This window comes from Ochotona curzoniae, unplaced genomic scaffold (assembly GCF_017591425.1).
Source record: "Ochotona curzoniae isolate NIBS_2020 unplaced genomic scaffold, NIBS_Ocur_1.0 contig_430, whole genome shotgun sequence".
Lineage (NCBI taxonomy): Eukaryota > Metazoa > Chordata > Mammalia > Lagomorpha > Ochotonidae > Ochotona > Ochotona curzoniae.
The window spans coordinates 408029-429210 of NW_024466219.1; the positions used below are offsets into that span (position 1 = coordinate 408029).

The 21182-nt window shown below is 59.0% G+C and overlaps 2 protein-coding genes across 2 annotated transcripts; both read right to left on the reverse strand.

Annotated features, from left to right (window-relative positions):
* Positions 1 to 1212: 1212 nt before the first annotated feature.
* On the reverse strand, positions 1213 to 5908 carry GLUL (glutamate-ammonia ligase). Its single transcript, XM_040985339.1, has 7 exons — positions 5765 to 5908; positions 4548 to 4726; positions 3937 to 4098; positions 2930 to 3076; positions 2732 to 2859; positions 2455 to 2654; positions 1213 to 2239 (listed from the first exon to the last, which is right to left on the reverse strand). The coding sequence occupies exons 2-7, from the start codon at positions 4711 to 4713 to the stop codon at positions 1921 to 1923; spliced, it is 1122 nt and encodes a 373-aa protein (XP_040841273.1). The 5' UTR covers positions 4714 to 4726; positions 5765 to 5908; the 3' UTR covers positions 1213 to 1920.
* Positions 5909 to 9107: 3199 nt separating this feature from the next.
* On the reverse strand, positions 9108 to 10016 carry LOC121160073 (transmembrane epididymal protein 1A-like). The gene has a single exon (XM_040985763.1). It carries the CDS (start codon positions 10014 to 10016, stop codon positions 9108 to 9110), a length of 909 nt encoding a protein of 302 aa, XP_040841697.1.
* Positions 10017 to 21182: the final 11166 nt, after the last annotated feature.

A 21182-nucleotide genomic window follows, 5' to 3' on the forward strand; every position in this document is an offset into this window, starting at 1 on the left:
ATCAGAGGAGCCTGTGGCCACCACACCAAGTGGAGCTGGATGCTGCTGGGTCACAGGGCTAGGGCAGCCAAGGTCAGGTGAGAGGTAGCCTTGCGTCAACAGAAGTTGCCCGAAGGCCCCCTAGGAAGCAACTGTATGCATGGGAAGCCCCCTCACGGAGTGGGGAGACACACCAGGGTGCGCATGGCTGATGGGGCTACCTCAGCTACACCCATTCCTGGGCACGGTTAGTCACTAGCTGCTTTACAAGGTGAAGTGTGTGGCATTGCACATGTGTGCATATGTGCTATAAGCAGCCCTCAAAGCCCCTGGGTGGCAGCGTCCAACCAGAAACAGCCGGCAGGTGGCTCTGCCAAGGCTGGACAAGACAGTACCAGCCCCATTGCCCCACAGACGCCTCTGTGAGGCCGAGACCCCCACTGCAGGTGCTTTGTTCTAGACTATTCTTGAAGACGTCTAGAGGCACACAGAGACAGCAAGCACAAGACCAGCTCTGCTCATTTCCCACCTGGGTACAGGGACCACCACCCAGCACCGCCTTCCCAAGCAGGGAGCCAGCACTGCAACATGGGCCACTTCCAGACTGGGTGCATTTGCGTACACGCCTCCTTCAAGCTCGCCCTGGCACTGTTCCTGCCTGGCTTTCTCACGAAACCTTTCCGTTCGGGACCCGAACAAGCACAGTAGGTTCAACTGCATATGGAGCTAGTGGGAAGCTATACGGGGCAACCACGTGGGGGACAGCAGCCAGGGCCACCCTGCTCAATACTGGCCACACTAGGACTTCCCCAAGGTGCCCCGACTGGAGACCTGCACCTGCTACCCAGCACTGAGACCAGCATGTTGGGGAGCACACGGAGGTGCTTCCAGGGGTGGGCCCAAGGCTGGCCACAGCATGCCCTAGAATTGGTGCCTGGAGTTCAGCTTCCGCTCGGGAGCGAACCCAAACCAGATCCACCCTCCCAAGGCCCTCCAGGGGTTGCATCACGCCCCAGCATCAGGCCAGCCCGGAAGGCGTCTGCCACTTCAGAGCCCTGGCAGCTGGCTGCTGTGGAAGGCGAGCCCAGCCACGCCCACAGCCATGTGACAGGGTGGGGGTGCACAAAGGCCTGAGGGACAGGTCCCCCACCCCTGACCCAGCCAGGGACAGGTTTTCAAACCCCAGCCCCCTTTTCTAGCATTGCCAGGGAAGGACCACATGGAGTCGGCAGGGCCGGTGAACGTTAGGTTGGTTTATAAGCGCTGCTCCGGGCAGTTAGTTTGTTTACAACGAGAAGTTATCTGAGGCTGAACATGCTGTACGTGGTAATCAGGAGACGTCACCCAGAGGAAGCTGCAGCCGGCACTGCGGCCAGCACAACACCGTGGGGGAGGGGCCGCACTCGGGCACCGCCCACGGCCATGGGCCGCCACCAATTCAAACCTAACCTGGCTCTGCTGTAGAAAATCCAATGTATCAAAAGGCCCACTTCAGGAATGGCCAGGGCCCTGAGGGACACACCAGGGGGATGTGAGGCACACCCTGGTAGGGGATGCCTGTCCCCACTGCCGCCCACATCCCATATCCCCTCCAGGCCCCGGCCTGCCTAGGACAGCTCTCCCTGGATAAACCCACCACACCCCTGTCCTCCTGCATTTAAATATAAAAACATTACTTGGCTTTTCTCCACAGAGGTGGCAGAGCCATTTGAGAAGGGGACACCTCTACCTCGGAGGGGCCTCGGTCACGACCCACCCCCAGCTCCCGAGGCAGGGACCCCAACCCCGAACGAAGGCACTGGGAGACTGGCTCAGGAGAGGGGGCAGGTACGGGCAGGCCCCACCCCCTGGCTCCTGGCCAAAGACGGCAAACAGGCAGGCGGGCTGAGGAGCAGCACAGGTGCTATTGCACAGGGCTACAGCAGGCGGCCAGGGGCGCGCTCAGTTCTTGTATTGGAAGGGCTCGTCGCCCGTCTCATTGAGCAGGCAGGTGCGCACCAGCGCCTCGGTGACGGCAAATGGGTCGCAGTTGGCTGAGGGTCGGCGGTCCTCGAAATAGCCCCGACGTTCCTGGCCCACAGCCCTCGGGATGCGGATGCTGGCGCTGCGGTTAGCCACCCCAGCCGAGAAGTCGTTGATGTTGGAGGTCTCGTGGAAGCCGGTGAGGCGGCGTGCGTTGTCCAGGCCTCCCTTGGGGTCATAGGCACGGATGTGGTACTGGTGCCGCCGGCTCAGCTTCTCAATGGCCTCCTCGATGTGCCTGTGGGCCCAAACGGGGCTCAGAACACACGCAAGTCCTGCCCCCCGACAGAGGCACAGTGCGGCTCCCCCAACCCCCTACTAGGCTTCCTTCCCAACATGCCTCCTGCCAGACCTGCCACTGAGCCCACCTTTCAAATGCCAGCGGGCACTTCTGGGGGCTCAACGCTGAGCGAGGTACTGCCCTGCCCACCCCTCCAGACCCCATCCCCTCACTTGAGCCCGTTCTCCTCGCGCATGGCCTTGGTGCTGAAGTTGGTGTGGCAGCCCGCGCCGTTCCAGTTGCCAGGGATCGGCTTGGGGTCGAAGGTCGCTATCACCCCGAAGTCCTCACACACGCGGTGCAGGATGAAGCGGGCCACCCAGAGGTGGTCCCCCATGTGGATGCCTTCACAAGGCCCGATCTGGAACTCCCACTACAGGAAGACATTGGGTTAGAGCAGTGGCCGCAGGCCTGCTCCCTCTGCCCTGGAGGCAACAGGGCAGCCCTCACCTGGGCTGGCATGACCTCGGCGTTGGTGCCCGCGATCTTGATGCCCGCGTAGAGGCAGGCCCGGTAGTGCGCCTCCACGATGTCTCGGCCGTAGGCCTTGTCGGCGCCCACGCCACAGTAGTAGGGACCTAGGGGTGGGCAGGGGTCAGTGCCAGAACCTGGGCCTAGTCCATCCCCCCAGACAAGCAAAGGGCTCACCTTGTGGCCCGGGGAAGCCATTAGAAGGCCAGCCGAAGGGGTGCCCGTCGGTGCCCATGAGCGTGTACTCCTGCTCCATTCCAAACCACGGGTGCTGGCTGCTGACCATGTCCATGATGTGCTTGCAGGTATACCGCAGGTTGCTCTCTGTACAGGAGTCCCAGTGAGCGTGCCAAGCCGTCCCCAAATTCAAGGGGTGACCCTGCCCCGACAGCTCAGGAAGGCAACCGCGCCCCCTCCCCACAGCTCATGGGGGTGAGTTCATCCGCAACGGCTCAAGGGGGTGGGGCAACTGTAGGGCCACCCCAGGACTGGGTACAGTGACCATGTGCCCAGAAGACCACACTGGCCACCCTCCCCGCCCAGCCTCACTGCACTACCTCTCCAGGGCAGAAGCCAGGGTCTACAGAGGGAGACAGCTGCACCGTGCCAGCAGCCATTAACCCCCCAAAGTGATGGCAGCCGACAGCACAGCACCAGACCGCTGCCCGCAACTTGCCGCTCATGAACCAAGGTGCCCAGTGTCACCACAGGACAGCCCAGAGTTGACGGGCAGTCAGCGGCAGCCCCACGACACCAGACCCCAAAGTCAGGCTGGCCATAAGACCTCCCCTCTCCTTCCCCATCAGGGCAGGCTGAGAGCTCAACTCTGGGACCACCAACTTCACACCCACCTATCCCGCACATCTGCAGGTCCAGCTGGGGACACACACCTGTCCCCCACACCCGCAGGCTCAGCTGGGGACACACACCTGTCCCCCACAACCACAGGCTCAGCTAGGGACACGTACCTGGTCCATATACCCACCTGCAGGCTCAGATGGGGACACACACCTGTCCCCCACATCTGCAGGTCCAGCTGGGGACACACACCTGTCCCCCACACCTGCAGGCTCAGCTGGGGACACACATCTGTCCCCCACACCAGCAGGCTCAGCTGGGGACACACACCTGTCCCCCACACCTGCAGGCTCAGCTGGGGACACACACCTGCCCCATATACCCACCTGCAGGCTTCCGGTTGTACTTGAGGACCTCGCAAAACACCAGCTTGTTGGGGTCCTTGCGGAAGGGGTCACGGAACATGGCGGCAGGGATGAGATACATGTCGCTGTTGGAGCCTTCTGACTGGAAGGTGCTGGACCCATCAAAGTTCCACTCAGGGAGCTCTGGAGATCCAAGACAGGAAATTCGGCCTAGACTGCCCAGGCGAGCAGCCGCTCCCTGCGTCCATTCCCCACTCCATCGCACAAGGCTTCTGTGTCCTTGGCACCCCTAAGCGCATCGTCCTCATAGAAAGGAGCAGAGGCGATGCCTTGGGGCTCTGAGGGGCAGGGCACCCCAGGCCACCCCCCACCTCCCTTTGCCCTCACTCCCCTGGCAGCCAGGGCCTGCCCAGCACCTGCCGCAGCAAGTGCCCAGCCCTCAGTCCCTCAGGCCCCTTGCCAGCTGTGGGCTGCGCAGCAAGCAACGGCGCCAGGCAGGTTGGTGTGTGGACCACGGAACAACTCAGGAAAGCCACTCCGACTACATGCAGGCTGAGGCAGGTCCCACGGGAGCCTCCTCGGAACACAGTGTTGGGGCTCCCACACAGGTGTGTCCAGGCACCCCGGCTCACCTTCCACACACTTGGGCTCGCTGTCCAGCGTGCGGGTCTTGCAGCGCAGCCCCTCCCCGGTGCCGTCGATCCAGATGTACATGGCCTGCACCTTCTCCCCCTGCGGCAGGCCCATGTACACCTGCTTGATGCCTTTGTTGAGGTGGGAACTTGCCGAGGTGGTCATGGTAGATGGCGTCCTGTGGGGACAGGAGCACACGCCCAGGTCCTAAGCCTGTCCCAGAAGCACACGCCCAGGTCCTAAGCCCGTCTCAGGAGCTGCCAGCCCACCCGGCCCACCCGCTGATCCTCCCTTTGCAAACCTCCACGCCCTGCAGGCCGCAGGAGGGGCTGCAAGTCTGTGGTCCCACCCACTCCTCCAGCCGGTTTCACCAAGGCCCAATCCCTCAGAGCTCCCAGGGTGAAGTCCCTGAGCCACTCAGCAGCCCCAGCTGGAATCTCCGCCGGGGGCCTGCGCCTTCCCGATAACCCCCAGGGTCCCAGGAAGCAAACAAAGTGCAAAAGTTCGGCCACAGGCCGGGGAACAAGTCCGCCCGCAGCGCAAACACCACAACAGCAGCCCAGGCGGGCGGGCAGGGGCCGCCCTCCCCCAACGAGGAAGTGGGGCGCCGCTCGGCCCCGAGGACCAGGAGCCGTGGCCCGCGGCCGGCGGGGGTGGGGTGCTGGGAGGCAGCAGGGCGCGGCCGGCCCGGGCTCCCCTCCCCGGCCCGGGCTCCAGGCGCTCACCCGAGCCGAGGCAGGTCCGACCAGGGCAGGTGCGGCGCGACGCGCAGCGCGCTCGGCCTCGGCCCGCGTTCGCGCCCCGCGGGCGGCTCGCGCAGGTCCAGGCAGCGGACCTTGCGCGGCGAGGGCGACGGCGTGGGGGACGCGGGGCGCTCGGCCCTTGAGGTCCTGACCTTGGCGTGCGCCCTCTCCCCCGAGTTCACCGAGTAGGCCACAAAGCCGAAGCAGTTGGAGCGGGACTCGGAGGAGCGCGGGCCGCCGTCGTCCTCATCTTGGTCCGCGGCCTTGCGGCAAGGGCCCGACCCCCGCTTCCCGGCCCCGGGGGAGAAGCGCGACTCCACCTTGCGCGCCCAGCGCCCCGCGCGCCTGGTCCCGGCCGCGGCCCGGGGGAGGCGGCACCGGTCGGGGGTGCGGCCCGCATTGTTGGGTCACCCGAGGCCGGGGAGCCTGTGGGCGCGCCGCCCCAGCCCCGGCGTCTCCACCTGCTCACCTACCTGGTCGGCGAGGGGCGCGACGCTCGGATCGGATCGGATCGGCTCTGCTCGCCTCGGCTCGGGTCGGCTCGGGTCGGGTCGGGTCGGATCGGATCGGATCGGACCGGCTCCCGTGAGGCGCCCGACTCCCGAGGTTCCCGGATCCCGAGACTCCCGGCTCTCTGCTCCAGAGGCCCCGGCCCCACGCCTTTATCGTGGCCCGCGGCCCGGCCCGCCCCGGCCCGCCCCGGCTCGGATTGGGTCGGTGGCCGCCCCGCCCCGTCGCCGGGGAGGGCGCGAAGATGACGGCGCGCGGGACCAGGGCGGGCGCCGAGGGCGCCACCTGGCGGCGGGGCGGGGAGCCCACGGCTAGGGGACCCCACGATTGAGGGGACCCTACGGCTGCAGCAGAACCCACGGCTAGGGGACCCCACGGTTGCGGGGAGCCCACGGTGCAGGGACCCCACGGGCGCCAGCCCAGCACAGGCAGGTTGCCTGCACCTTGTCCTCAGTGGGCACAGGTTACCAGAGCCCATTCAAGGGGACTAGCAGAGCAACTGTCACGTGCCCTGCAGACCGGGCTGTTTCTTTGCCAGTAGCTGCTGGCAGGCCACTCAGGGTGACTAGGAGGCCCTGACTTGCCTGCGGGTGGCAGCCACAGTTTAAGCCTTTGCATTCATAACCCTTGAGTTTGGGGCCTAGGCTTTGTTCCCAGCTGGTACCTGCTGGGCTGGCTCGAGGCCTGCCACCGCCTGGAGCACGGCCCTGCCGAGGCTGGTGGTGGATCAATGCTGTTTGCTGAGCACACAGGGGCAGCGGCGGCATCAAGGTGCTTGGAGCGGCCTTTCTAAGGATGTGGCCAGGCCTGTTCATCTGGCTGAGGACAGAGTGGACCCTCGGCTCCCTTCCCCCACCCCCACCACTCGGGGAGTGCAGACTAGCTAGGGAGACGCAGGCTGCAGCCAGGAGCCCAGGGGGTGGGCCCAGCTGCCCTGGCCACAGAACCTTTGTTCTCTCCTCTGTGGCTGCCCCGGGGAGGTCGTCCAAGGAAGTGACCCCACGCACACCACTTACCCTTGGGTGTGGAGGATAGCAGGGGCTCTGAAGTCCTGTTTTACTCTGTGTCCTGGGGACAGCCAGATGGGAGCCCCTGGTACGGGCGTAGCCTGGGGCAGCCCACAGGACTTCCAGCTTGTTCTGCCACTAGAATAAAGGCCTCCACTCCACCTACTCATAGCCTCTTTCCCTTCATTTCGTTATAGTTGTTTACTGAAAATGCAGAATTTCAGACCCAGCACAATGGCCTAGCGGCTAAATCCTCACCTTGCATGCACTAGGATCCCATAAGGGCACCAATTTGTGTCCTGGCTGTTCCACTTCCCATCCAGCTCCCTGCTTGTAGCCTGGGAAAGCATTCGAGGACAGCCCAAAGCTTTGGGACCATGCACCTGCGTGGGAGACCTGGGGAAAGCTCCTGGCTCTTGGCTTCAGATTGGCTCAGCTTCAGCCATTGTGGCCACTTGGGGAGTAAAACAGCAGACAGAAGAACTTTCTAAATCTGCCTTTACAATAAAAATAAATAAATCTTTTTTAAAAATGCAGAGTTCCTACCTGCTGCTGGTTCACTCCCCAAATGACCACAGCGGCAAAGCCAGGGCATCATCCTGCCCTCCCATGAGGGGACAGAGGTTTAAGCACTTGGGCTATCCACCACTGCTTCCCTAGGCCATCAGTGGATCAGCCAGGCTCGAACCAGTGCCCATTCGGGATGCTGGCATCTCAGGCGGTGGCTTGACCTGCTGCCCCAGGATGCCCATCCCCTGACCCGTGGCCTGATGGTGCTCCCAGGGCCCCAGGCCTCAGACCTGACCATGGTGTTTGGGAAGCAGATTTCCTGATGTGAGAAAACCTGAACAGGGCTGGGGAGTCCGGGAAGCCTAAGCTGCAAGGATAGAATTTGTAAACAGACACCAGCTCTGAACCAAGGAAGCAGAGGCAGTGTGTCCTGGGCGGCCAGACCCTGTGCCCTGCAGCATTCCTGGGCACCTCTGGAGGCAGCAGGCTGGGTCCGGTCTTGGGTGGGAGTGTGGGGCTGTATAGGGTGCCTTGTGAGACTCTGAGCCTGGTGGCACCATGCTGTGCCAGGGAAACCAGTTAGGATGCCATGGAGGAGAGGAAGGGCAAACGGGCAGGAGGAAGGGAGCATCGGAGCTCACGGGCAGGACACACGCAGAGGCAGGCCCCGATCCACCTTCGCTCCACATGCAGGTTGTGGGAATCCTATGGTCTGGACCAGCCGCCCTGCACACGACAGGCTGTGTCCTGCGTCTGGCCCAGTCAGCCGGGGGGCTCTAGTACCACCCTCACCCTGTTCTGACCAACATCCCGCTGTGTGTTCCTGGACTCCAGGGTCTGCCACACACCTGGCGTCCCTTTCCCTCCCTTGACACTCCAGCCGGGCACCACCATCTTTGAAAGGCTCAGGATGCACTGAGGGCCAGCCCGTCCCAGGAACCCTTGCTTGTGCCGGGGTCCTCGCAGCATCTGGCCTGGGTTACTTCATGCTCCCAGCCTTTGTTCCTGGGCTGCCTCATTTGGGCTCCGCGCCCCCTGGTGGAGCAGCCAAGGGCTACCTGCGCAGCTGGGGCACCCAGAGGGCAAGGGTCTGTCCCAAGGCCTGGAGTGGGTGTCCTGCCCAGGGCAGCAGGGTCAGTGCGAGATGCCAACTGAGGGCCAGAGGACAAAGCGGCTTGGGGACGCTAGTGGGCCAAAGGTGCACTGATCCTGGGGTGTTAAGGTTGGAGTGCGAGGGGCTCTTTCGCCCATAACTTTATTCATGCGCTTATGGGGGAGGGGAGGGACACACAGACCGTGGGTTAACACCCCAGTCGCCCAAGTCCCCCTGTGGGGTACAGAGGTGGTCTGTTTGCCTGAGCCATCACAGGTGCCACATCCCAGGGACTGGATCAGCCAGAGCCGGAGAGGAGCCAGGTGCCCAGACGAGGGCAGGTGGTTGGTTAAAGACTCACCTCATGTGAGAACTCTGACATGAAGATACGCCTGCAGGTGGTGTGTCTGCCCTCCCCACCTGTGTGTCCCAGTGGGAATCGGTTTTGCAGTCATTCACATGATGCTTACTGCCAAGTCCTCATCTGACAAGGCTCGCGTGCAGGACGCCTGCTGGCGTCTCTGAGAGCTGCTGTCCATCATTTCCTTCCCCCGGCTGAGTCTTTGTGCACCTGTGTCCTGTGGGCAGCTTCTGGCCTTCACAGACCCTGCTCTCCTCCTCCACACCAACGGGAGGCTCTGAGGACCTGAGAGTGCCCGGCACAGGGCTGGGGACAGCAGGAGGCAGTGGGGTGCGCTAGGGCCTAGGCAGCCCAGGTCCGGTCTCAGGGTACATCTGGACCAGGAGGGCCTGCTCTTCCGTCTCTGGCTGTGCTCCCTCCCGCAGCAGCGCATAGTGGGGCCCTGGGGCACCCACGGGGGACGGCTTCAGGCCCAGGCTGCGGCAGCGCAGCCACAGCAGAGAGAGGCCATGGACCCCCAGCAGGCACAGGGCGTCGCCCATCACGTGCCAGCAGAAGAACGTGGTGACAAACATGATGTCGCTGATGTCGTCATCCTGCCATGGGTAGCCCGAGACTGGCCTGTACAGGATGAAGCCGGCCTGCATCAGCCAGGAGCCCATGAGGAGGAAGAGGAAGGTCTGAATGACGTGGAGGCAGCAGGTGTGGGGGGCCCAGAGCTGGGCGGTCAGCACCAGCACCAGCAGCAGCACCACCAGGATGAGCAAGATGTGCACCTGCAGCTCCACGCCCGACGACTCCTTGACATGTGACGCCAGCAGCAGCAGCAGCTCGTAGAAGCCCAGAGCCAGGGCGCCCTGCTCCAGGGCCAGGCACCTGCGAGGCAGTAGGTGCTTGCTCACGAGCTCCACGCAGCCCAGCAGGGCCAGGAGGGTAAACATGGTGAGGTGCTGCCACTCCTGGGGGTACATGAACCTGGGCGGCAGCCCCCGGTCCATCAGCACCAAGCCCCCTTCCACACAGTTGACCTCATAAACCATCAAGAGGGAGCCGGCCACTGTCTTCAGCACCCCAGTGTAAGACACAGTCCACAGCCAGGCCCACCTGCCCTGGCTCCTGGCAGCATGTGGGGGCTGCTGGATGGGGTTGCCAACTATCAGGTCCTTGGACACTACGGTGGCCTGGTGCAGTGAGTACAGGACCAGGAAGAGTCCTGGGTACACGTGGCCACCGAAATTTCCCATTGGCCTGCAGAGCTGTGCCAGGACTAGAGCCCACAGCAGCTCTGGAGAACAGCACCGTGTCCTTTCTCTTATGGCCTCCCTCTGCCCACAGCTGCCCTGGGAGCCCACACCCTGCCGGAAGAGCCCGCACTGTGCCTCTCCAGCTAGAACATCGGGAGCCATCAGCAGAAGGCTTGGAACGGCTCAGGATTCACTAGCCACTTCCCAGAGCGTCCTGCTGTCCTGTCCAAGCTGGCAAGCACCCTGTGGGTCCTGGAAAAGGTCCAGGTGCTAAACCAGACCTCTCTGATGCAGTGTCCAGTCCTAGGCACGCTTCTCCCTTCCCCAACAGACATGTCCTACAGACTCCCGGGCCATTCCCTACTCCCTCCTTCCTGACTGTGCCCGTCCACTTGGCCAGAGGGTGCCGAGCAGAGGCCACACTGTGAACTGATCTGCCAGAATAGCTGAGTTGGGCACATGTGTCTCAGATGGCTTGACTCAGGGTTGGCCACCAGTGAGCCTGCATTAAACTAGGGGTGGAAGAAAGCAGAAACAAAAGGAGCTCCCTGAGGGACCGGTGCTCCCTGAGGGACCGGTGCTCCCTAAGGGTCAGGTGCTCCCTGAGGGACAGGTGCTCCCTGAGGGACCAGTGCTACTGAGGGTCAGGTGCTCCCTGAGGGACCAGTGCTCCTAAGGGTCAGGTGCTCCCTGAGGGTCAGGTGCTCCTAAGGGTCAGGTGCTCCCTGAGGGGCCGGTGCTCCCTGAGGGTCAGGTGCTCCCTGAGGGACCAGTGCTCCCTGAGGGACCGGTGCTCCCTGAGGGTCAGGTGCTCCCTGAGGGTCAGGTGCTCCCTGAGGGACCAGTGCTCCTAAGGGTCAGGTGCTCCCTGAGGGTCAGGTGCTCCCTGAGGGGCCGGTGCTCCCTGAGGGTCAGGTGCTCCCTGAGGGTCAGGTGCTCCCTGAGGGTCAGTTCTCCTGAGGCTCTGTGGGTGAACCCCCCAGTTCTCTGTGGGTGCCTACTAGGAAAGGGACAGGTCACCCTGGGTCTTTGTCTTTTCTCATTGCTCCCTACTGTCTCCAGTGCCTGTGTGACTCAGCAGGACCCTGATCCCAGCCACCAACTGGGGCAGTCACAGCTTCCCATCCCTGCTTCGAGTCTGTTTCTCCAACCCCATCATATCCCCTCATCATCTACAGTTAAGGGAAGCAGCTCCGGGGGTCATGTGGCCATTGGTGTGTCCACATCAAGTGGCCAAGCATGTCCTCATTCGTGGACCTCTGACCCAGGTGCAGCTGCTTGGAAAGGCAGAGTGACTGCCCCTGGACAATGACCAGCTCAGAGCCAAGACTCCTTCAGCTCTGCTGGGCTGAGGGATGCCCGGGGCAGAGCTCCCCTGCTCCCAGCCTCCTACAGTCCTGAGCCCAGGACCCACTGCCACGTACCAATGGCTCCCCTGGTGGGAAGCAGGCTCCTGCATACCTACGATACAGGCTGCTGTGAGCAAGCAGGCCAACTCAAGAGGAGGCCCAGGGCCTGCCATGGCAGCCATCGACAAGGGGCGTTGCTGGCTCTGCATCCACAACAGAGCACCGAGAGGGCTTCACTGCACTGTGTGGGGACAGAGGTGCCTGGAACCCCTTGGGGTACTGTGGGAGGAGCACAGGGCTGGACTTCGGAGGCATTGTCTGGGCCAGGGTCTGTGGGTGAGGCCAAGGGACCACGAGGGGCCGGGAGCTGAGGCCACCAGCACCCAAGCACATGTCCACACACTGGCCCTGTCATGGGCAAGGACTTGGCATAGCCACTACGTGCGACACACCAGGTCCTGCTTCACCCCAAGCTCAGGCTGACCCCCTGCGCACCTGGGTGTATGAGGGCACAGTCCCGGTGACTCCCGTTTCTGTCACCTTGGCCCACGCCTCCCGGTTGTGCTCTCACGCATGGAAAGACGAGGACATGGGCCGCCTTCAGTCTGGCCTGTGGTCACTTCTGGGGCTCCTGCCCTACACCCACCACCCTGCCCCCTGCCGCACACAGCCCTTCCCTGCCTGTGCTCATTAAGGCACCCTCTGCCCACGGCCCAGCGAGCCAGGTGGTGAATAATTAGTGCAGATTTCAGATGGCTGGAGCCTGCAGGCAGCATCCCACCTGGAAACCCTCCCTCCCATGCCTACCCAGGCTGAGGGACGCCCCCGTCCCCCACCAAGTGGGACCTGCTTGCCCCAGCCATGGGCTCCCTTTCCGGCTCCTTTCTGCCAGCTGCCCTCTAACTGACCCTAAGTGACCCTAAGTGACCACCTGGTGACAGGTGGTGGTCTGGAACAGGTGGTGGACTGCCCAGGGAACCCCCTGTGTACATTGCCCAGGTTAGGAGGGGTCCTCAGGGCAGCTGAGTGGCTTCGGGGCCCTGGGGGATGGGGGGGCATGGCCAGGAGAGGTTCCTGGTATGTTGGGCAATGGCCCCTTGACTGGGGAAAGAAGGGCATTGCCACAGTCACCCCATGGATCTGCAGATGAGGCCACCTCAGCCAGCCCAAGCCGTGGGGGCGGGGCTGTGACCCAGCAGGGGGCCACTGAGGCACTGTGGTGATGCAGAGCTGGGTCAATGAGCATCCAGTGGGTTCCGGATTCTGCTACTCTGGCCAGCAGGTAAGTGGCACATGCTGACTGTGTGTCGCGGGGGGGCGGGGGAGGGCACCTGGGTGTTGTCAGGAGATCCTCAAGGCCTGCTATTGCATGTGGGCAGCAGGCCCTGGGCAGGGTCACCTGGGGTCACTGCATCCTGACCTGCTTGTCCTCATGGATACTCCCAGTTCCCAGACTGAAGTTGGGTTCACTGGGGGCCAACGTGGCAACCCACAGGGCAATGGTTCAAATCCCGGCTGTACCATCCAGCTCCCGGCTCGTGACCTGGGAAAACAGTCAAGGACGGCTCAAAGCCTTGGGACCCTGCACCCCTGTGGGAGACCCAGAAGAAGCTCCTGGCTCTAGCTGTGATCTGGCCCATCCCTGACCATTGAGGCCATCTGCGAGTGAACCAGCGGATGGAAGATCTGTTTGTTTCTCCCTTTCTCTCTGTGTCTCTACCTTTCAAATAAATAAAAATAAATCTTAGGAAAAGACAAAGCTCACTTTGCTCCTTTCTCCGTCAAGTGTGCGGGTAGGTGATGACTTCCCAGGCCCCGTTCCTTCCAATGAGATCTGGCCGAGTGAAGGAGTCTGCCCCTCCAAGTGGCCTCTGAGGGAGATGCCTTCGCGTATGTGTGAGACTGGGGGAGCCCCCCACAGCAACTCAGCCTACAGCCCCCACCCCATGGCCTGAGTTGGGCAGCCCCCAATGGCGGCCCCCTGCAGCCCTCACCCCACAGCCTGGATGGGACAGCCCCCAACAGCAGCCCACCTGCAGCCCTCACTCCACGGCCTGAGACTCTGCCTTCCACTGCTCACACATCATCCATGCCAGCATTGCAGGTTCCGCTCAGTTTGTCTCTGTGTCACTCCCTGACAGTTACATGGCCACCCCCTCCTGGGGGTTGCATGTGGGCTACAGTCCCCAGGGACCCAATGTTGGAGCTTCTGTGGAAAACTCACCCTGGCCAGTTGGTGATGGTTTGCTGGCAGGGCCACCAAGAGCCTGAGCTCTCACTGTGGGTGGGAACAGCCAACAACTTCAGGTTTGGGGGGCCCAATTGCCAGGGCACCAAATGGAACAGATTCCTGAGTGACCCCAAAGGCAGCACTGCCCATAGCACCCCCACAGCCAGGGCCCCCTAATTCTGGGTGAAGCCCGAGTGGATGTGTCCAGCAAGTCACACACCAGTCTCCTCAGGAGGCAAGTGCACGCTGACTGTAGTGCCGGGCAGGCATTGGCTGACAGTGGCCGGGCCCACAGGACCAACGTCCACTGCAGGGACAGACACCCTCAGCTTGACTTGGATGTCCCTGTCAGCTGATCCCACAGAGTGTAGACGGTCTACTCTCTGCCTGCCATGCACACTTGTTCCTTCCCCGTCCTCCCTCACCAAGGGCAGAGTTCTCAGCTTTTGAAGGATGGAGTGACACACAGAGGCAGACGCAGGAGATGGAGGATTCATCACGGGCCACTCCCCAGACAGGCACAGCTGCTGTGCTGGTGTCCCAAGGCTCAGGTGCACCAGCCACCGAGCCAGGTGCAGGGTCCAGGCTCGGGTGTCACTGGCCACCTTCCCAGGCACGTCAGCAAGAGCTGGATAGAAAGCGGAGCGGTTGGGTTCTCCCTGAGGCGCCAGTATAGGACAAGGATGTCTCAGGAGGTGACAGTCCTGTGTTGGGGAACCTGACTAGAAGATACCCACTTTTGCTGAGGCTTGGTCACGCACAGCCGTCCATCCTGGCCGTGCCCCTCTGGCTCTGCTTGTTTTGCTGACCCACCTATGTCATTTGAGGGGCCAATGACGAGGACATCTGCTCACTGAGAAGGGGGCCTGGCCATGTGGTGGCTCCCAGCGGAACAGAGCTGTGGCACTGCCTCCTCCTGACCCCTGTGAGTAGGGAAAGAGCCAACCCATTCCTCACACTGTGAGGAGAGACAGAGCTGTGGAGCGGCCCAATCCCTGACATTGTGAAGAGAGACAGGGCCGTGGTGTGGCCCAATCCCTGACACTGTGAGGAGAGACAGAGCCGTGGTGCAGCCCACTCCCTGACACTGTGAGGAAAGACAGAGCCGTGATACAGCCCACTCCCTGACACTGTGAAGAGAGACAGAGCTGTGGTAGGCCCAATCCCTGACGCTGTGAGGAAAGACAGAGCCGTGATCCAGCCCACTTCTGACACTGTGAAGAGGGACAGAGCTGTGGTACGGCCCACTCCCTGACACTGAGAGGAGAGACAGGGCTGTGGTGTGGCCCACTCCCTGACACTGTGAAGAGAGAGAGAGCCGTGGTGTGGCCCACTCCCTGATACTGTGAAGAAGGACAGGGCCATGGCACAACCCACTCCCTGACACTGTGAAGAGAGACAGAGCTGTGATACGGCCCAATCCCTGACACTGTGAAGCGGGATAGAGCCGTGGTGCGGCCCAATCCCTGACACTGTGAGGAGAGACAGGGCTGTGGTGCGGCCCAATCCCTGACACTGTGAGGAGAGACAGAGCCGTGGAGTGGCCCACTCCCTGACACTGTGAGGAGAGACAGGGCTGTGGTACGGCCCACTCCCTGACACTGTGAGGACGGACAGAGCTGTGGTGCGGCTCAATCCCTGACACTGTGAGGACGGACAGAGCCGTGGAGTGGCCCACTCCCTGACACTGTGAGGAGAGACAGGGCTGTGGTACGGCCCACTCCTGACCCCTGGGTTCCAATTACTCTGGCCTCTGCTTTTGCGCTGTTTTCCTCCCATGCCTGGCTCCACCGCACCATCCTCAAGCCCCACATGCTCCTCCTCTGGCTGAGTGTGTGGCGTTCCTGCGTGAGCTGCCTGTCCTCTGCTGTCCGGGGCCAACTCCTAGAATTGTCCCAGGGCAGCAGTGAACGTGGGGTGGGGACCGGCTCCTCCCCGCATTGTACAACAATCCATGTGCCTGCGGCTCTTGGGGCAAGCCCTCCTGTCATTCTATCTCTCTATATATATCTGTCTCTCTCTGTTGCTCTGCCTTTCAAATAAGTAAATGTCTAAAAGAACTGTTGAGGAATGCTATTCTTTTTTTTTTTTTTTAGATTTATTTATGTATTGGAAAAGCAGATATACAGAGAGGAGGAGAGACAGAGAGGAAAATCTTCCATCCGATGATTCACTCCCCAAGTGAGCGCAACGGCCGATGCTATGCTGATCCAAAGCCAGGATCCAGGAACTTCTTCCGGGTCTCCCACACGGGTACAGGGTCCCAAAGCTTTGGGCCATCCTCGACTGCTTTCCCAGGCCACAAGCAGGGAGCTGGATGGGAAGTGGAGCTGCCAGGATTAGAACTGGCGCCCATATGGGATCCCGGTGTGTTCAAGGTGAGGACTTTAGCCGCTAGGCCATGCCACCAGGCCTGAGGAATGCTATTCTTACATCAACAGTTTAGCAACTTAGATTAAATGCACATGTTTGCTCAGAAGCAGAAATTTAAAAGCTGATATGGAAAGATAAATCATAACTGTATATTGTATGCACACATGTATACACATGTGTGTTCATGAAGATGTGTGTTCATGCACTGTTGCTGTCCTGCAGCGATGGACTTGGTGCACCGAGCCGATAGTAACACGTGTGGACTACTGACTGCTGGTCAATAGCCAAAATTTATTAGGGGCAACAGACTTTATACACTGAGGGTCGTATAGGATTAGGGTGGAGGTATTGAGCCCATCAACAAACCCATCAACTGTTCCTATGCTTTTGTTTGGAAGTCCTTTTGTCTTGTATGTTCCACCAAGTGTTCTCACCCACATGCTGTCCACTCAACTGTTCTTATACCAATGATATCCCATCAGGTATACAAAAGGTAGTCATTCGGTTGTTCTCATGCAAATATTATCCAGTCAGTCACACAAAAGGCACCCATTCAGTTGTTTATCACACAGATATTGTCCAATCAACTGCAATCCTGTGCTCGCTGACCTTCTAGGGTACAATGTCCTCCTATAATGCACGTGTGCACATATGTGTGTATATGTGTGCATGGTTCCCGGTGATGACTAAGGACCCAGGAGGCTTCCATAAGACCTCAATTAGAAATTTCAGCAGTTGGAAAATCAAGATGGCAGAATAGGGTAAGGACTCATTTAAACGAATGGAGAAACATTTAATCAGAATGAAGCAGAGAGGACACATTCCAGGAAATAGCAGAGGGGTACCTGGAGACTGTCAGACACAGGAAAGCAGTAAAAACAATGGTGTGGTATTGCAGTGACTGATATTCCAGCGGCATTCAGCTAATGGCAATCTGAACTCCACCAGCAGCCAGAACTACACCAGCAACCAGGTGGGAAGGGACTTTCACTGGGAGCTTGGGAGGTGAACCCAGACAAAGAACTGCCCAACCTGCTGTTTGATTTGACCATGAGCAGGGACAGAGTGGCAGATCGCAGATGGGTAGTGTGAAAACAGGGTGGATTTCACAGCCCAGACAGCCCCCTAGAGCCATATTGAGCACCATTTTGTTTAAGGAGGCAAAGGTAAGGAAAAGGACTGAGCATACGCTGAGCTGGGAGTGAACTCATTTTTGACTCAGTGAAGTGCAGCAACATGACATTCTACCAGTTCCACCCAAGACAGGTCTGGGTAGCCCTCAGACCTGATGGCCAGCAGATCAAGAACTCTAGTGGGGCACATCAGGCACAATTTTGTACAGTGTGGCAAAAGTTTAGGACTGCAGGGGACAATAGCAAACTGCACATATGCTAAATCGTGAGAACTCACTGAGCTCAGTGGATTGCACTGGTCCCACAGGAAAATAAAAGTGTCTGTGGCATCATACAGGTCAAAATAGCACCCAGACCTAACGTCCAACAGGTTCCGGCAAGATCAGCACCACCAAAATCCTAACTATCTAAGATGCCTGGTGTCTCTCTAATCCTGGGATCTGCTCCAACTGAAAGTGAGAGAAAGGTTGAACAGACAACAGTGCAACCTCAGCATGATAGTAAAGCAGGTGAAGAGTGGTGAGCCAGGAGTTGGGGCTACTGAGATCATGGTGGAAATTTAACAAAAGAATCCAGACCTGGAACTCGCTGGAGGGAGTGGCACAACTGACTGCAAAGAGCCATGTACCAACTGCAATAAGTAAAATTGAACTGTAGACTTGTGGGTGACAGAGCTTAGAAACCTGCCCAAGGAGAAGAATCTGATAACCAGAAGTACAATGACCAAGAACAAAAGAAGACACAAGGGTAAAATGATATTACTGAAGACTCCCCTGCAAAGGAGCAAAACTCTATGCCAACCTCAGAGTTCACTGAGGAAGACATTGAGAAAATGGGGGATACAGAATTCAGAAAACTCATTTTAAAGCTTCTGATCAACAATGAGAAACACATACAAATTTCAAAATATTTAAGGAATATATTACACAAGAAGTAGCAGCAATAAAGCAAGTCAAGGCTGATGTATCAGAAATTAAGAGCACAGTAGAACAAATTAAAAGTACAGTGCAGAGTCTCCAAAACAGAACGAAGCAAGCAGAAAAAGCAATCTCAAAATTGGAAGATATTTCCTGTAACCAGGATGAAACAAGCAAAAAGCTAGAAACAGAGCTGGATCAGGCCAAAAAATGTATTCAAGAATTAATTTAAAGATTATTAAGTGGCCAAATTTAAGAGTTGGGGAGGGGGAGGTTGAAACTTCTGGCTGCGGCTGCTAGGCCAGGGCGTCACCATCCTCAAATCCCTGCCCTCAGCCACCACATGCACATGGTCAGCTGTCCCCAGGCCTGCCTGGGCTCCTAGGGCTGCTCCCTTAGGGGTGAGTACACTAGGTTGGGGAAGTCTCAGGGGTTGGGCAGGCCCAGGGCCCGCCTGCTGCCCTCATTGAGTGCTGGATGGGATTGGGGAGGGGCACGACCATGGACCTGGTAGTTTAAACTTCCTGCAGTCTGCCGGCTGTGGGTGGGTGCCAGGCCAGGGCATCTCTATGCTTGAATCCCTGACGCCAGCCCCCTCGTGTACGTGGTAAGCTGTCCCCGGGTGACAATCCTGCCATTTGGTGCCCTTCTATGCCTGCTGGTTGTCCAGATGCGAGCTCTGCGGTTTTTGGTTCTTTGAATTGCTGCTCAGGTAGCTCCACATTGAACCCACAGTGCTTCTGGGATGTGAATAATCCTAGAGATTCCCAACGACAGAATAACTTTTCCTTTGAAGAACTTGTAATCATTGAACAATGCTGACCACCGAACACCATTCCATGCAAAAGCTAAGACTCGAGACTTGTCAAGCAGGATCATATCCTATTACCTGACATGATGATGGATCAGCAGACAGGTCACATTATGCAGGGCCATGACATTAACTAGCACACGAGAGAACCATATCCAGGGATAGATTCTGTGGGGAATGTGTGACAAACCCTGTGGAAATACTAGCCCCACTGGTTAGCTTGAGAGTTCGGGTGGTAATGGACTAAGCTTGGTATGACCAAGGAGCTTGCCATCACTCACAGGCAAAGGAACCAACAACAGTCTGGACTGCTCAAGGCAGCAGTACCCGAATGTGCATCCTGAATAGGGTGTGGGGTGGGACAGGCTGCAACATTCACCAGCTCATACAAGCCCAATTGGAAGGCCACACTATGCCGAACGCTGGCCTAAAACCCAATGGCATGTGTGAGAACTGGGTCTGGGAGTGGGTCAAGTGGAGGAACTTGGGAAACTTCCTTGGCAAGTCATACTTCCTGTTGGTGAACACATGGTCCAGACCTGGGGGTCGCACAAGCTGGGCAAAGTAGCTCCAATGACTAGCTAATGTGTGGATTGGTAATGGAACGGGGTGGACCAGGCAGGACTGAGCAAACCTTAGCCCGCAAGCAAAATTAGAAATCAGGATGGAGCACAGGTCATGCCGAGCTAGGCTCTTGCACCTACTGGTCTGTGTGAGTCAGGGACGCTAAGCCACAGTGTCTAAGGCAGAGGTTGGGACAGGTGAGGGGCTATGACAAGCTGAGTCAGAGCAACCACTAGCATGCGCGCAATCTATGGCTGGGAACAGGTCCAGTTGGGAAGCTAAGGGGACACCCCAGCTGGGTTGAAGTTCCCATCGAGGAGCACATGGGCTGGAATGGGGGCTGTGTTCTGATCTGGATATGGTTGTAGTCTCCCTTGGCACAAGTGTGGACTGGGACTGGACGCACCAAGCCAGGCCAGACTCCAACATCTTCTGGTGCTCTGGAGGACCAGGGTAGATGTGGGATGGACTAGGCTAGGTCTCAGCCCCTACTGAGCCATGTGTGAGCTGTATGTGGGTATGGACAAGCCATGACTGGGCTGAAATATCCAACAGCAAGAACCAGTTTGGGTTGAAGGCCAGTCAGGAAAAGCCACTGTTCCTGCTAGGACAGGAGGTGAACTGAGTAGGACTGGCTCATGGACACCCTGGCATTGGGAGAGGTTCTGATAGAGGAGCCTGGGCAACTCCTCTGGCAGGACACATACCTGGCAGATAAGCACAAGAGCATGATAGGAAACAGCCCAGAACAGGCCATGGACAGTTTCCCACTGGCATACATTTGGCATGGGTCAGGGGCAGACCAGGCTGAATCAGTTCATGTCATCCACTGGCAAATCCGAGCACCAGAACAGAGAGTGGGTTGAGCAAGTTTTGGCCACGACAAAAACCAGTGCACAATACTGAATGCCAAGGTGAGGTTACCTGTACCAGATGTGACCATAGCGCCCAACCAGCAAACATGACAAAAGGGAAGGGAGGGGATGGAGCCGGCAGGGGGAATAAAGGGGTGGTCTCCTGCTGGTCAGCTACTTCCACTGGAGAGCGTGAGCTGGAATGGGTGCAGACCAGACTAAGCAGGGCTACAACACCTATGGGCCTCATGTGGACTAGATCAGGGAAAAGCCAGGCTTTTCCTACTGGTGCAAACAAAATTAGAGTGGGTGAGGGTTGTTTGGACTTAGCCGCAGCATCAACTGGTAAAAGCTGGTACTGGGAGCTAATTCTGTCAAGTCAAACCACAGAACCACCTGGGGAGTGCATATTCCACCTGGGAGGGAAATAGTGGGCTCCTCCTTCTTGGGTTACCACTCCCACTGGAGAGCATGAAAACTTGGACTAGGGCTGAGGTGACTAGACAGAGAGGCACTCAACAACATCTGTGTGGGCTGGATAGTGGAGCTGGTTAGATGGAACTAAGCTTTTTTTTTTTTTTTTTTAAAGATTTATTTTTATTATTTTTTCATTGGAAAGGCGGATATACAGAGAGGAGAGACAGAGAGGAAGATCTTCCATCCGATGATTCACTCCCCAAGTGAGCGCAACGGGCCGATACCATGCCGATCCGAAGCCAGGAGCCTCTTCCGGGTCTCCCACGCGGGTGCAGGTTCCCAAAGCCTTGGGCTGTCCTCGACTGCTTTCCCAGGCCACAGGCAGGGAGCTGGAAGGGAAGCGGGGCTGCCGGGATTAGAACCGGCGCCCATATGGGATCCCGGGCGTGCAAGGCGAGGACCTTTAACCACTTGCGCCACCACGCCGGGCCCGATGGAACTAAGCTTTAATGCCCACT

Bases quoted from the DNA above. Each gene is read 5' to 3' on its own strand.
- LOC121160073 (XM_040985763.1), bottom strand. From the start codon at position 10,016: ATGGGAAATTTCGGTGGCCACGTGTACCCAGGACTCTTCCTGGTCCTG.
- GLUL (XM_040985339.1), bottom strand. From the start codon at position 4,713: ATGACCACCTCGGCAAGTTCCCACCTCAACAAAGGCATCAAGCAGGTG. The intron at 4,099-4,547 runs GTGAGCCGGGGT...TTGGATCTCCAG, and splicing joins CGAGCCCAAGTGTGTGGAAG to AGCTCCCTGAGTGGAACTTT. The intron at 2,860-2,929 runs GTGAGCCCTTTG...GCCCACCCCTAG, and splicing joins TGGCTTCCCCGGGCCACAAG to GTCCCTACTACTGTGGCGTG.